Below are 15,463 nucleotides of genomic sequence, written 5' to 3'. Positions count from 1 at the left end.
TATGCCTGCAGACTTAAAATACGAACTTTATCTTCCTGTCTACTTAGGCAGACAGTGCCTTATCATAATTACTGCTGGAAATATTTTGCGTTTAATGGAAAACTGATTGTTCAACAGAAGAAAAGATTGTAGTAAAACTCAAATATAAATAATATCATAATTCCAACTGAGTTAATCCATTGCTATGGTCCCTAACCATCATAAAGAAAGAAGTGTTGGTATAGAAATAAATAAAAACTAACAAAGGAACAGCAGCAGAATTTGGTTTTTTTCTATGCATGTAGGCTCTTAGTAATCCTCTAATAATGAAATTTTTGGGAAAAAAATGTCTTAAATACCTTCCCTCTTGGCCTTCGGCATTTTACCATGTACTCCCCATATTCAGAATTCAGAGATACAACTTCCTTCCTGTTGTAGTTGACTCTCTTCCTGTTGTGGTTTATGTATTCTTTCTTCATAAAAGGGCTTTAAAGTCATTCTCTCTTCACAGCTGTGAGCAATAAGGCCAGACCAGAGTCTCAGTGACTAGATTACTCACACTTCCTCCTTACAGGGGCATTTTGCAAGTGTCAGATGTGCATTGGAAGGGAGGTGGATGAAGTACAATTAATACAGGAACTCTATATTTTAAGATACTAATATAGAGAAACAGTTCTTGGTGCAGGGTTTGGAGCTCACAATTCCTTCTAAGTGAGTCTTAACCACTGGTTTAGAGAGTCATGGGCACTGTTGCCTGCTCTTTTTGACTTTTTTGTTGTTTTTAACTATTCTGTTACCAAGAGTCATAATCTTATTTGGAATAGGATAACCCCTAAATAGGCCAGTGTAGTTGGGTCACTCATCATTACGAGAAAAGGTGCTTTTGATCAAAAGAAAACCTTTGGGCATTTGAAAAGTTTCAGTGCCCAAAACAGGCTCTTATAAGTGCCATGGGACTGAATAAGTGGTTTGAACTGAAATTCTGAGGTTCCTCATTTTAAATGAGGCTCTTACATTCCTCCTCAAATTTAGGTCCAGCAAACTACATCATCTATGTTGATCTCGTATACATATACAAAATCTAAGTGATACCATCATTTGAATCAGCTGACAGGCACTGCAGTATAGTTTCAAGAATTGTGCAGGAACCCTGGGTTTAATTTGCAGTAGATGATTGTGATCCTAATTCAACAAAAATACAAATACACAGTTGGAGTCCTATGTATACTGAAACGCTTTGCTGACTTTCCTTCTTCTTTGTAGTTACGTTTTATCATATGTCTTTAGTCTATGGTAATAGAAATACTTTGCATTTAGGTAAATTTTTGTTTGAGGACCTCAAAACACATTACAAAAGCAAGTAGTTGATGTCCTTACTTTGTTGCATCATAAACAGGAATTTATTTTGGGAGAAAGTAACTTTCAAAAGACCACGTAGCAAACCAGCAGCTTTAATAGGGCTTAATACCAAGTTCTCCTGATTAAGTCCTGTTTTTGTAACTGGCTGGTGTCTCTTTCTTTTTCTAAACCATAATATTTTGTTTCTGTATTAATAGAAATTAAGTTGTCTTCTTGAAGTTATAAAATTATTCTAAATTACCAAACCTGAAAAGAAAGAATCAGTGAGGCAGCCCTAGTATAAGAGGTGTTTTATGTTCAGGTTTTTCTCCAAAAACAGATTTTGGGGTAAGTCACCCTGTGGTATCTTCTTAGTCCAAGATTAACACAGTCTTACACCCTGCGTATAGAAAGAATGTTGAAATGTTTCCTTTCTTGAAAGTCATATAGGAAGTTGCATTTATAGTGATTCAAAATAGGCTTTAAACTTTTTCTCTTTCTTAGCATATTTAACAGATTTTCTTTTGCTCACAAAATGCTAACTTAGCAGCAGTCTTTAATAAAGGCGATATCGGTATATTATTCTAGTTACAAATCTAGAACTTCGTGGTATTTTCAGATATATTGTTTTTTCATGTGCTTGGGTTGCTCTCAATATTATTTTAATGCATTATCAGTGTGAGTCCTATTTAATTACTGCCTTTATTTACTAACATTACCTTGTATTCAGTTAGTTTAAAAACTGTCATCCTGTAACACCTATTATCATTTTTCCCAATGAGTTTAATAAACTGATAGGAGCACCATCTGGTGATTTTTTTCAAATTCATGCAGACAAACCTATGGTTAGTTAAAGTATTATCTTACAGTACCTTTGTGAAATTGTTTTTTCTCTTTTTTGGTCAAATACTTCAGTTGAGTTATTTCTTTAGCGAAAAACATAAGAGAATGAAAGGTTTTCTGAGATAGTAAAAAAATAGTAGAAATAAATATTTGTAAGTACAACTATTTCTCCTAATAATTGCTTTGATTCCTTTATAGAATCTTGGCTTTCTTCCCTCATCAAAGCCCCCCCTCTTTTGATGGTGACAGTTTTTCTAGTGATCAAGCAGTATTTCATCTGCTATTTTCTGTTAAGACCGGGGAGAGACAGCTCTCAATATCTTAGGACCTCTTATTCTGTTAATCCTTTCTAGTCATTTGCAGATGAGGTGTATTGCAAAGCTGTGTTGTGACATTTGATTTTCTTGGGTAAGTGACCTCCTGTGTCCTCTGTGTGGCAGTTCCACTGGTTGCTTTTTGATTAAAGTGAATTATAGGGTTCGGTTAAACTGCCTGGTGTCCCTAGGAAAAGTGACTTCAACTGTCCTCGTTCTTTCCTACCAAGGACAACATGCCAAGGTCCTGAAAAACTGATTACGGCAGGACTATGTCTTGCTGTAAATACTTAACATAATTTTTCAATGCAATTTCAAAGCCAAAAATATAAATTTGATACTTAGTTTTGGACACTTTCTTTTTACTTCTATCAGGAGAATAATCTTGTTTCTGTGCCTAGCACTAGGTTGCAGCTACTAGGTGCTAGGTTCACAGTTCAGCTACAGATTGGCCAGAAGACATAGAATAATACAGAGCTTAATTAATTTATGCAGTTTATTGTAGAGAAAGTTAAATGTTTCATGTTATTTGCTCTTCATAGGTATCAAGTTATGGACAAGACAGCTTTTCTAGAGCTGAAAGTAATCAAAGTAATGAAACATCTTCCCAAAAAATATTGAATTTGCTTGGAGTCCTAATTATAATAATGATATTTACTTATTTTACTTATAATAATGGTACTTACTTCATAACGGTTTGAAGCTGCATCAGGGGAAGTTCAGACTGGACAATAGGAGAAGGCTCTTCACTGAGAGGGTGGTCAGTCACTGGAACAGGCTCCCCGGTGAAGTCGTCACAGCACCAAGCCTGTCAGAGTTCAAGGATCATCTGGACAATGCTCTTAGTCATATGGTTTAGTTTTAGGTAGTCCTGCGAGGAGCAGGGAGTGGGACTTGATGATCCTTATGGGTGCCTTCCAACTCAAGATATTCTATGATTCTATGGTTTATATGCTGTGCATTTAACAGAGATTTTCATTTAGTTCTCTGGAACAATATTATGACATGTATCAGAGAAATGCTGGTCATGATTCCTTCTGGCATTGGCTAATGAGACACCTGGGTTTTGTAATAAGTACTATCAAACATTACGTGCCAGGGCTTTAGGCAGTTGCTAACAGGGGACTAGAACATTGTTCTCCTGCTCACACTTTTTTGAAGCAGCACTTCTCAACACGTGAGGAACTCAGGATTCAACTGAAGCACGAATGAACAAGGAGATAGACAGAAGTGCTAACTGGTTGCGAGTGAAATGCAGTCTAAATTGCTCTAAAAGAAAAGTTGGTTTTTTGATTGCTCTGAAGCATACAGAATGGTCTCCAGAGGGGAAAAACAAGTGGTACTTTTGTTAGATGCCTGTCTTGCTTGAAATGCTGATCACTGCAAGTGGAGTCAAGAAGGAATTTTGTTTTGTATCAGACTGGCAGGAATCTTAGGATTACTTTTTTATTATTTTCTGTGTTAAATTCCATATGGTTTACTTTCTAGAATTTTCTGGCATGACATTACAAATTTCCTTACTGTTATAGCTTAATGCTGGTTTATTTTTAGTGTGAATCATGCCACCACCTCGCTTATTCCATGGCCCCACAAAAAGCTGTATGGAAATGAGAAGGAAATACAGAGGTATAAATGAGTAGCTGGAATGAAGGTGACAGAAGTGCATCCTCAATCTCTCCATCTTTGTCTGGGCACACAGTTTAGCCTCCTTGGGCCTGAAGTAGCTTTAGTTTAGTGCCTTTAAAAGTGTCTGGATGAAATATAATGGCCTGCAATATACAGTGAATGGATTAAATGATCTAATTGTTCTTTAGAGATATGAACCTCATGAGACTACATAGAAGCAATAGTTAAGCTGGACTTTACCTTCTCCCTTAGGCTGCAAGTTTCTTTGTTGGGAAGGACGAGGAGTTTCCTCCTCACTCTCTTTTGTCCATTACTGCCCTGTTTGCTATGACCGTATAATTTTTGTGCCGGCCTATACTGGTTTGTTGGTTGTAGGGGGGCGGGAGACATTAAAAGAGTAGGAGGATGTTCTCGGTCTGGGCAATGTGAAGGTGGGGCATGAATAGGTGTTCTTGAGAAAGGATGGTGGTTCATATACTGCTCCTAGCCCAAGAAGTCGTAGCTGCTAGTTGCTCTGTGTTGCCAAGAAGTCTCCCAAAGAAAATTGATTGAAGAGAGAGGCAAGATGTGTGATCCCAGTTAATCTTTTCCACGCTTATCCAGAGCCCTAAGATGTATTGGTTTGGAAGGGATGCAGGGTGAGTTGGGAGCAGAAGAGGGAAATCTTGGGGGAAGGGGGAATGAATTCCAGTTTTAGAACTGCTGCCCAGAGGGTAGATGTTCAGGGCCATGTGTATCTGTGATCATGGGGCTGATTTATATAATTCCCTTTTCTGCCTCAGAATTGTGCTTCAGGTTTAATTTACGGAAGTTTCTAATTCTTGCATTTGCAGAGCAGCTTTCCTCAACATATCAACAAAGCATAAATGGATGCATTTCCATATAGTTTTAAATTTTATGTCTAAGAAATGTGGATCTAAGAAATCCTGTAATCTGCCTTTCTGGATCTTGTGAACTCAGCACTCTGTTGCAAAGAAACACCAAATTTTTGCATCCTTTCTATCCCTTGGCATACAGATCTGACCACAAGAGGGAGTGAACTGGATTTAGTGCATGCTCTTTGAAGGGTTTGTGGGATGATGGGTAGAATGGCTACCTTGAAGAACAGGATTCCTGTTTGAAAACACAGTCATTGTTGGGGAGGAGAAAAATAGCTTGACAAAAGAAGTCAGTTTGAAAATGAGCAGTATTTCAGACCTGGTGGCTTGGGAAAGTAAGTTACTCAGGCTATCTGCAAGATCCCCAGTGTTTACAAGGAGAAGGTGGTTAAGCTGATTTTCTTGGGTAGCATCACAGGCCAGTGAAAAGTTAGGAGCATAATGAAAATTAACCCTCAGAAATAAGGGTTGAATAGAGGATTGATTGTAAGATGCAGCCAGGTGCAATACCTGAATTGCATCTAATTAATGTTAATTATAAAAATAGCACAGAAACCAGTCTTAAGATGGCATGTGTCATACAGATCTTCACTAGAGAAGATTGCAAAGTTTGTCTGAAGTTGGTGGTTCCAAATTACTCCAAGTTTCTGCCCTGGAACTTACACCTTGTAACTCGGGTTGAGGATGGAGTAGGGGAAATGCTTAAGCTTCTCTTTAGTTTTCACGCTAATAATTTGTGATGCATTTTGAAGGTGTGAATCCAAAGTAGATCTTAATTTCCCTCTCCTTAAGTTTCAATAAGCATCAGTCTGAAGACCTCAGAGCTATCGTTTTGAGGCTTAGACAAACAGGAGAGTCAGTCACTGTGTGTACTTGTGGTGTGCATATGGTAGTATTTATGTGCATTTACTGTTAAGATTCAGCTGGATGGCCTATACAGCATATAAACAGCTATGCTGGTAATTAATAAAAATCAAGCAATTGTATTAATGTATTATAGAAGCTAAGAGGTGTGGAATAATTGTGAATTACCCCAGTTTCATTAGAAGGAAGGCTCGCAATAATTTCTTCCTTCTTTACTTGTTGTTCTCTTTTCCTTGTGGGTTTCCCCAGCATGCAGTTGGCTGATGGTGAACATTTAGCATAGATGCATTAGTATTTTTGCCTATATCCAAATGAGTACTGAATAAAAATTCAGATAGTTCCATTTAACGCAAAGTCTTGGGAATAGGCAAAATAGACTTTCCTCAGTTATCTTGGGAAACACAAAGGTGAATATGTTACCTCAGCAGAAGAAATCTGACATGGTATAGGAAAGCTGTAAGAAATGGAAAAACATGTCTGCCACCTTGAAATGAACTTCTGTTGCTGACTTTGTGCAAATCACCCCTAGGTAGTAAGCAGTCACCCTCCTTGCCTGTTGTCCTATTTCTCATCTCATAATGCTACTAGTATTCTTTGTAAATGGATTACTGTAGCTTTAAAATACATTAATATTAATCACAGTTAAATATAGTTTGTCTATGCTTACAAGGTAGTAATCTGCTTAGGGTTCTGGTTCTCTTCATATTGTGTCTTTAACAATGCTAAGCTGGTGGCTGGCACTTAATAAGTAATATGACATCAGATGACAACTTCCTCAGTGTAAATGATGTCTGAATAACAAATGCTGCAAGGTCTAAACCAGCTTGTTTTGTCAGTCTGACCTTGAGTTCTCACTTGAAAATATTTGACAGTGCTGCTCATTCTTTTTTTTAAATATACCTATTGGAGATACTTTTGTCACTGAAATCCTTTCTAGCTTTCCATTGAACTACCTCTTGTCATGCATAGCAACCTCATTAGCACCAGCCAAAAACCTGGATTGTGGTGGGCCTGATTTTCATTTACATTAAGATCCTTACATGTCTTTCTGGCTAGATAAAGAACTTTTATACAGAATGTTAATTACATATATGTTCACTTAAAACCTAATAGGAATATGTATAGTGATTTGCACAAGCTTTAAGTGTGTCATACACTGACAGACCTCAATGTAAATGAGTTCTTGATATAAACAAGAATCAATCCCCTTCTCTTCTGTTCCTAAGATATCCATTATGTTGGAGATAATTTGTGGTTTTGCTTGAAGAAATGCATACCTCTTTTTTTTTCATTTCCCTCAAAAACTGTTTAACTGCAAAAGAGATGGATGAGTGTCTTTTTGTTTGCCATCCTCCTTATTCCACAGCATTTGAGACATATAAATGATGCTGTGAGATAAAACTAAATTGTGTGGGCAGAAGAAAAAGGATCTTAAAAAAGCTTTGCTTCCCTGTGGAGCAGTGAGAGACTGACCTCAAGTGGTGTGAAACCAAAGTTGCCAGGGGAAATACAACAAGGATAAAACTCTGAATAAACTGAGTATCTTTGAAAAATTAATTGTTCTCATGCATTTCTGATTTTTGTTGGATGCTGCACCACTTATATTTAAATAATATTTGTTTGGATATTTTGTAATGTGATCGCTGACAAGAAGTTGACCAGTGTCTGTATTCCCAAAGACTTTTTTGTGTCCTGAAAGGGATGCTCTGACAAGCTGACCCCAAGACAGCAGGCTAGGAGCTGAGACCCAATTATCCTGGCAGCTGCCTGTGTGTGATTTTAACTGAAATGAGTAGGAGTTTCATGTGAACAAGTGACAGGATAATCTGTCTTGGTTTCTAAGCCCTTTCTGGCACTTCCCCAGTAGCATGCTCACTCTGTGCCTTCACAGCCTTGCTCTGTAAAATGAAGACAGTGGTTAGGAAAATTATGAAGTGTTACCAGGCAAAATGGGAATGGTATTCCTAGCCTGTATATTTTTTACAAGTATGAATAATGTTAATACTGGAGACTTCTGAGTCAGTTCTGTTGGCCTGATTCATCAGTATATATGGAAACATCCAGGTATATGGATAAAAAGAGGGAGTTCTGTTATTGTGAAAAGTCTCCTTCTTAAATAAATAACATGCATTTAGTTTTAAAGGATTTAGGGGGTAATGTGGCTCATGGACTTTCACAGGAAAATCTGCTTAAAAATCCTTTGGGCAATTCAGATGAACTTTAAAAACTCTGTCCCCATTGTGCAAAGACTTCTCTATATGCTTAATTGTACTCTTTCTGTTCTTTATGTTGACTTAAATGTCTGAAATAACAAAGGCCTGTAGTATTTTCTACAAGTACTCTAAGTTCTACATGACAAACCTTCCATTTTCTTCTTTACAGATCCTCTTGGAACCAGGGGTGATACAGGATGTCCTAGCAGCTGGGAGTCATTTGCAGCTGCTGGAGCTTCTCAGTTTATGTTCTCACTATCTCATTCAGGTGAGGCTTCTCTGCCTGATTATCAGCTATTTCTGTTTGGTAAACTTTTTGTTTAAAGCCTAATTTCAGCAGGAGAGTATTAGTACAATACCTGGTGTAACCTAAATGGCAATAAACTGGATTTCAGGAGACCTGAATTTTGAGTGTAATTTGGGTATCAGTTTGTGGTAGGTGCCTTCTCCTCCCATCCATTTTGTCCATTTCAGTCCTGAAAACAAGGATGGTCCACTGATTAGTATCAGCACTTGGGAGTTTGATTCCCTCCTTTACCAGAGAATTTGCTTTCTTCTGCCTCAGGTTGTCAAATGTTAAATATTTCTCTATTGTGATTATGAGTATTGTGAAGCATTCAGATGCGTTAGTGTTCACAACAGAACATTGATGCACATTTCAGGGCACTACTACCTCTCACTGAAGGGGCATAGCTTATTACAGTGGCACCTTATTCTCAGCTGGCCTCATGCCCATAATGCTGATAATATTATCAACATTAGGGCTGTTGTTATGAAGCAAAAAATCTGAATCCAGGAAAATAATTTTTTGTGCTTGGCTTGTATAGAAGATGGCTCACAATGGTAGCAAGAACATAACTTTGATGTATATCTGTGAAAAGCCTTACAAAAAAAAAAATGGCAATAGCAATTCTACAGAACTGTTTCCTTTTCTTTGTAATTTTTCAGTATTGTTTCTGAAACAGGGTGCATCGGCTGTATCTGTGCAACAGTTGGGCATGGAAATGCATGCCAGCACAATCCTCTCTGTATGCCCTTGCTTTCCAACTGCATAACTGCTTTTTAACAATCTGAGTGTGCTTGGCAGCACACTGAGCTACTGAGTACCGTAGGCATGCAAGATCTCATGTTAAGAGCTTCAGGACGTGCTTGAAGGCTCTGTGTCTTATGGAGAAAGAGTGTTCTTTGAGCCTTAGGGAAGCCTTCAAAATTTATGTTCAGACAACAAGGTGGTGTTAATTTGTGCATTATAAATTAATTTAAAAGTTAAAGGAGCTGGTAGAGTACTGCAATTTGTATCAGTTTGTTTTCAGGAATATAAGGAGGATTTAATTTTTCTGAGAAAATAGACGTGGAATGTAATGGGAAAGATGGTTGGTTTGAGAAATAAGCTATGTGAGATGCCAAATAAGCCACAAAACCATTTGGCCTACCAGTTGTCAGGCAGGCATGGGAAGGGGCTACTGTAATGAGAAAGAAGAGACAAGTCTGACATTGATAGTCATAAAGTGTATTTAATGCCCCCCTAACAAATCAGTCAGTGTGAGCATGTCTCTGCTGCTTACATGCTTTTGTCTTGTCAGAAATTGAACCAAAGAGACCGCTGCAGCAAAGAAGCTAGGGGAAATATTAAAGAGTAGGGAAGAAGCTGAGTATTGTAGTGCTGGTGAGGTAGGGACATGAGAGGACTGTAGGAAAGGAGCGGGTACATGCCCAGCATAAGTCCTTGTACTGACTTCTTCCATGACCTGTGTTGAGTAGCCTCTGGTATTTGTAGCTCTTCTCTCAGCACTATCTTAATACTTTTAATCCCGAGGTCACTGCAGTGGAAACACAACTGTAGAATTAGCAGTGCTTTGGATCCTGTCCTTGATGTGCAAGCCATAGTCAAGTATTTAGGAACAGACTGCTAATGAATTAAAAAACAAAAATCAACCCCAAACCCACACCATCACCCCAAAAAAACCCTGGAGTGATCAGATGTTGCTGCCAAATTACTCTGTAATTAACAGACCAGTAAAAATTCTCTGGAGGTGACAGTCAACATGCAGTTACTCAAATGATGTGAAAGAATTCTGTTGTACTCTGAGTAGTGTGCCAAGGCAGGATAAGTGGAGCTACACCAGTGTAAAAATGAAGAGGAAGTAGGATCCAGTGTCCAGATTTACAGTGATGGAGGTAGGGATGAAGGGTAGGGAATAATGAGGACAAATATGTGTTGGCAGACAGAGAGCAGTGGTAGTTCTTAAAGTATTTTTGAATCAGGATCTCATTGTAAGGTTTTGAAGCTACATGGACATCTGTGGGATGACTGTAGCTTAAATCATGTTGGGCTCTAGACTGTATTTTACTCTTTTTACAGTATTTTTTTAGCAGGTTCACTCCAGCAACACAAATCTGTAGGACAGATTTGCAGTCTGAATAGATCACAGTAAGAATTTATCTGTCTTTTTTGTTCTGCAGAATTGCAGTCCATGCAAGTAATCAACCTTGAGTAGTTGTGTAAGCCTTTTTAGCAGAGGTCAACAAGGTACCGTGCATAAAGACTGTGATATCTTTCAGGGTCCAAATTAGTTATATCAAGTATCTGTTTATGTTCTATGTACTATTGGGTGATTTTTAAAATATCATTGCTTTATTTTAGTACTATGTAAAAATAAAATCAAAGTAGTTAAAGAAGGCTTCCTTAAAGCCACTTACCCTTGCTGCAGTTGGTAACTGAGGTGTCTTGTCACAGATAATGGGAAGATGATAAAGCTTGCCCTTTCTCTTCTTTCTGATGAGTCTGACTCTTCAGAGTTCTTAATTTACTGTACTAATGAACTTCTTTCTTGCTGTTTTGAGTTGTTCAGATATCATGAACTTAGCTTAATTTAGCATAAATTCAGGAAATATAGTATGTGGGATCTAGCTGTCGTCTGTTGTTGTTGTGTAATAATGACAGAGAGTTTTAACTTGTTAGGATTGTCTTTAATTGTTTGGATTGGACCAGGCTTTTTCCGTATGAGAGTGCTGCTCTTATTGTTAGGGTTTGTTCCAGCTCTTCTCTTTCCCTAAGTGTTCCAGCTTGTCAGTTTTTTGGAGCTCAAGAAAGTTTCATCTCATCTTGATACTTTTATCTGTGGCCTGTAATTATTCCATGGATTTCAATAAGGACTTTTTTTGCTACAAATGCAATTGGCATGGCCTATACACATATCTATTCCAAGGCATATTTGTAGCCTGTGAGGTTCCAAAGAAGACTGTACTGATCTAATTCATCAAAGATGATTGTCTAAATCTCTAATTGTCAAAGATGATTTGCAGTGCACTGGGGCCAGCTTCATTTCCAGCCAACACTGACTTTTATATTCACTGATCTTTAAGGAATTTCCTCTCATTTGTCTCATAATAAACAAGATCTTATTCTGACTGTACGACAGATCCTCTTTCTTATAGACCAACCTGTTTAGAGCTCTTAAATTTGCTGATAAATCTCAGAAAGATTTCTGTAACAAATTGTTTGAATCATGATTATGGCGTTTTTATGAAGAGTTTTTGATCAAAGGAAAGGCAGAAACAAGGAGAGCAACGTTCTTTCCCCTACCTCCAATTAGGTAATATCCATCTCTAAGATGTTTATGTCTTGTTTCCTTTTTAAAATTTTAGCCTTTAGACTTCCAGTGGACGATAACTGTCCTACTATGACATTGGAGAAGGCAAGAGAAAGCTAATTGAAGGCTTTGAATGTGATGGATATCTGAGAATGGACTTCTTTAAATGGAGCTGTAGAGAACATGGTATTAGATAGCGTGTTTGTGATAACCTGTTATGCACTTTAAAGCTTGTAAATGTTTTTCTGAAGGGTACATGACAACTTTATTCTTATGCAAGAGAATAAACGTGTTAAAAGATTTATTCAGAACATAGACATATTCATGAAAAAAACATTTCTGAGTTATATAACTGATTGTAGATGCAAGAAGTTTTGTCTTTTTCCTCAGCTGTTTGTGCATTCAGTACCAAAGAGAGCCACAAACTGCAAATTATTTCAACAATCAAAGAGTCTTAATAAGGAGGGAATGCTATTGAGAATATGAGTTTTTAATGGAATCTCCTTCTACTGATCAACATCAACTCAATATTGTGTGGATGTAGCTTTAGTAATCAGTTTTTAAATCAGCGGTTGATTTCCACTGGCATTCAGAGACCTGGGACATAAGATTGTCCATATCTTAAAGCTAAGTGATTTTTCTGCATTTTCTAAAGACCAGCATAATTGTTTTCAGTGGAGTTCTGTATACCTCCTGAGTTACATTCAAGGTGATAAAGTGAGGTGTTTAGAAGTTGCAGAACTGTCCAAAGCAACCCACTTGTTTCTGAGAGGCAAGATGTGGCATGATTGTTAGCATTTACCCCTTTAACTTTCTGCTGCCAGATCAGGCACATTTTGTGAAGAACAAATTAAGTTTACATACTGGACAGAGGCTGGGATATCATTTATGTTATGTTTATTGGTTGAACAGTTGCATATTTTCAATACAGCTGTATTAGAAGTGGTGTTAGCTAGCTGTCCTTGTATTCAATGCTGGAAATTATTTCCTATTCTCTCAGTAGCTAGGAGCAGCAACTACGGTAAACATGAGCAGTGATCCTGATTGCCATTAAAGTTCCCTTGACTGTTAAAAATTGTTCTTGGCATCATAAATGTTTTTGTGTCAAGGAAAGTTAGAAGTTTGATGTCAGTTTTCCCATTAGTTTCAACTGCATTATGCTCCCTGCTAAATGATAAATGTACTACGTTACCTTTTAGAAACTTCATTACAGTGGCTAGAACTCTGCCACAGGTATATTTACCCACTTGCTACTGATGTCAATCATAGCATCTTTAAAGAGGGCTAATTTAAGCTGAAAAGAACATTTTAGGTGAGTGATTAAAATGAGCCTGAAAAAACACAGCACTGTACAGCAGCAGTCAATTGGGATTTTCTTGGAGCCTCCACTGTACTGTATGCTCTGGATTCTTGTATACAAAAGCAGACAGTGAGCAGATCAGGCCTGGAATGCAAAAATTAGATTAATTTAATCAACTCACAAATGATAAAATAAGACCTTCTGGAATAATTCTTGGTAATTATTGAAGCAGGCAAATTGTCTTAGGTAGGGGCATTTGATTTTTAACCTTCTACCCTAATGGTCAGTCTAGGCTTATAAAACAAAATTTTTTCATGGTGTATGAGCGCCTAATGATCTGGATCTTTTCTTCTACTATTTTTAAACTATTTTAATGTGTTTATAGATTGAAATATGTTACTGTTCTTAAAAGGAAGAAGCTACAAATGAATCTGCCCGTGGAATGAAAAGGAGTGTGCGTGGTTTACATACGTGGTGGGGCCAGAGTTTCACAGCTATTTATTTTTCTTAAATCCAACTTGTCCATCTGGAATTGTGCCAGCAACACAATCCCAACTTTCACTAAGATATACTCTTTCAGAGATGAATTAATTCTTACATCAGAGATTGAGAGCATCACCTTTGTATTGCTAGAAGCCCCAGCTCAGTTGGGATTTTAGCTCCTGGGTTTTTCATATAGAGCAAATTAAACTGCTGGAAAAAAATCTAAAGGTCATCTAGCAACCAAGGCTTACCTTTTTTTAACTAATATTGAGTTTTTAATCTAAGCACACACACGCACGCTCTCCAGCCCCCATCCCTGAATTAGAGTGGTGTTTTATAAAGCCACCACCATCAAACTTGAGTCCACCAACTTTATCCCATGGTGGAAAGAATGACCTTCCCATACCAAGAATATAAAGTAGACAGAAATAGTATTGTCTTGCATTTCGCTGGTTTTCAGTGTTATGCGGCCAGTAGTTGCTGTGCTAGTCTGCTATTTTTTGAAGGAGCATATTTTGTCAGCTCTTGAGTCATTGAGCTATTGACAGTCATTAGAAGAGTTCTTGTACAAAGCTCAAAAACAACTTGTGGAATTTATCTCCTCTCTCTCTTTAACATACAGACACATCACAGAGGTACAGATTTATATATATGAAATGTGAATGCACTACTGAGGATTCCAACTTAGAATGGGACTCAGGAAAAAAATGATGGTGGTTTTCTCCATTTTTCGGTTGGTGCCAGTGACAAAAGTAAAAATGGTATACCCAGTCACTTTAAATCCTATTCTTACTGCAATCCACTTGCTGCTATTTAGCTGCGATGTGATAGTGGGCATTCTGCTCCTGGGGGAGCAGAAACTGTTAGAGAAAGTGGTGCAACTATGGTCAGGAACCTGCTGGCTTTGTGTGTGTTGTTCTGCTTTTCCTAATGAAGTAATAGTCAGCAAAGCTGAATTGGAACTGTGGATGGATGTGTAAAAAATGATGCTGGAGTGTCCAGTTTTACAATTGCTTGTCTTCTCCATCAGAGTCGCGGGAGAGGTCACAAGTGGCGAAGAGGCAGATACTGCTACGTCTTCCTTCTCTTTGCAATTTCTGTCAGGAAGGGAGAGCAGCTTTGGTGCGTGTTTTAAATAGGAACAAAGAAGCTATAGTGCTTCGCTGTTTCCCTCCCTGCCCTTCTCATACTGTCTTTCTAGCCAATGTGGTCTCCTTACCTGGCCTTTCTGTCCCTCAGCCTCTGAAAGATTCCTGCTTCTGGAATCTTTCTGGTATTTTTACAAAGCTGTAAACAGAGGCTGACGAATCCCAGAATGCTTAGTGGACAAAATTCTTCTTTGGTTTTATTACCGTCTGATCAATACTAATGTTTTATGTCCCCCTGGTCCCTCCCACCCCCAATGTCTTTAGCTTTTAATTCTCCCTACCAATTGAGGCAGCTTAGATGCATGAACCCCAAAAATGGCAGCTACGCTTATCTGCCGGTGTCCTCGGCGACATGCCCAGTTAGCAGTCTGGCAGGAAAATTTGTCTGACTGCAAGAGATGAAACCCGAAAGGCCGAACTGAAGTTGAAATAAGGCAGTCAGGGCCCTTCCTCCCCAGGCGTGGGCAGCAGGTGGCAGTGTGAGTCCATAACAGTTTGAGCAGATAAATTCAAGCTAAAATCAGAAAAAATGAAAAGAAAAATTATTTATTTTTACTCTGTATTAGTCTTCTGACCTAATCAGTAAAAAAGTCATTATTCACACAACACTGGGCAATATGCATTGTAATTTTTAACAAATAATAGGAAACTGTTAATGTTTTCACAGGAAATACAGTTCTGTCTTGTGCAGCAATGGTCATTTATCACTGCACTTTGTGAAATCACTCATTTGTTCTAATTTGAATGTAAATGACTCTAAGGTTTTACAAATAAGGTGACAGACTCACATAAATGTAATTGCAGGGTTCATCTCTCTCTTTTTATATATCACTCATTAAGTTATGAATTAAATACATCGTATTAAACCAGGGGCATGTCCAATG

The 15,463-nt window shown here is 37.9% G+C and overlaps 1 protein-coding gene across 8 annotated transcripts in view; it reads left to right on the top strand.

Annotated features, from left to right (window-relative positions):
- KLHL32 (kelch like family member 32) overlaps nt 1–15,463 on the top strand; it is a 100,112-nt gene that overhangs the window by 30,213 nt on the left and 54,436 nt on the right. For 6 of the 8 annotated variants that reach the window (XM_059829996.1, XM_059830023.1, XM_059830010.1 and 3 more), the window contains one exon: nt 8,225–8,323. The exons of the other annotated variants lie outside the window; for them this stretch is intronic. In XM_059829996.1, the coding sequence (XP_059685979.1) occupies nt 8,225–8,323 (99 nt within the window). The remainder of the gene's footprint in view (nt 1–8,224; nt 8,324–15,463) is intronic. 8 annotated transcript variants of the gene reach the window in all.

Source organism: Gavia stellata, chromosome 2 (genome assembly GCF_030936135.1).
Source record: "Gavia stellata isolate bGavSte3 chromosome 2, bGavSte3.hap2, whole genome shotgun sequence".
NCBI lineage: Eukaryota > Metazoa > Chordata > Aves > Gaviiformes > Gaviidae > Gavia > Gavia stellata.
Note: the sequence above shows the minus strand (reverse complement) of the source record. Positions and strands in the feature narration are given on the sequence as shown.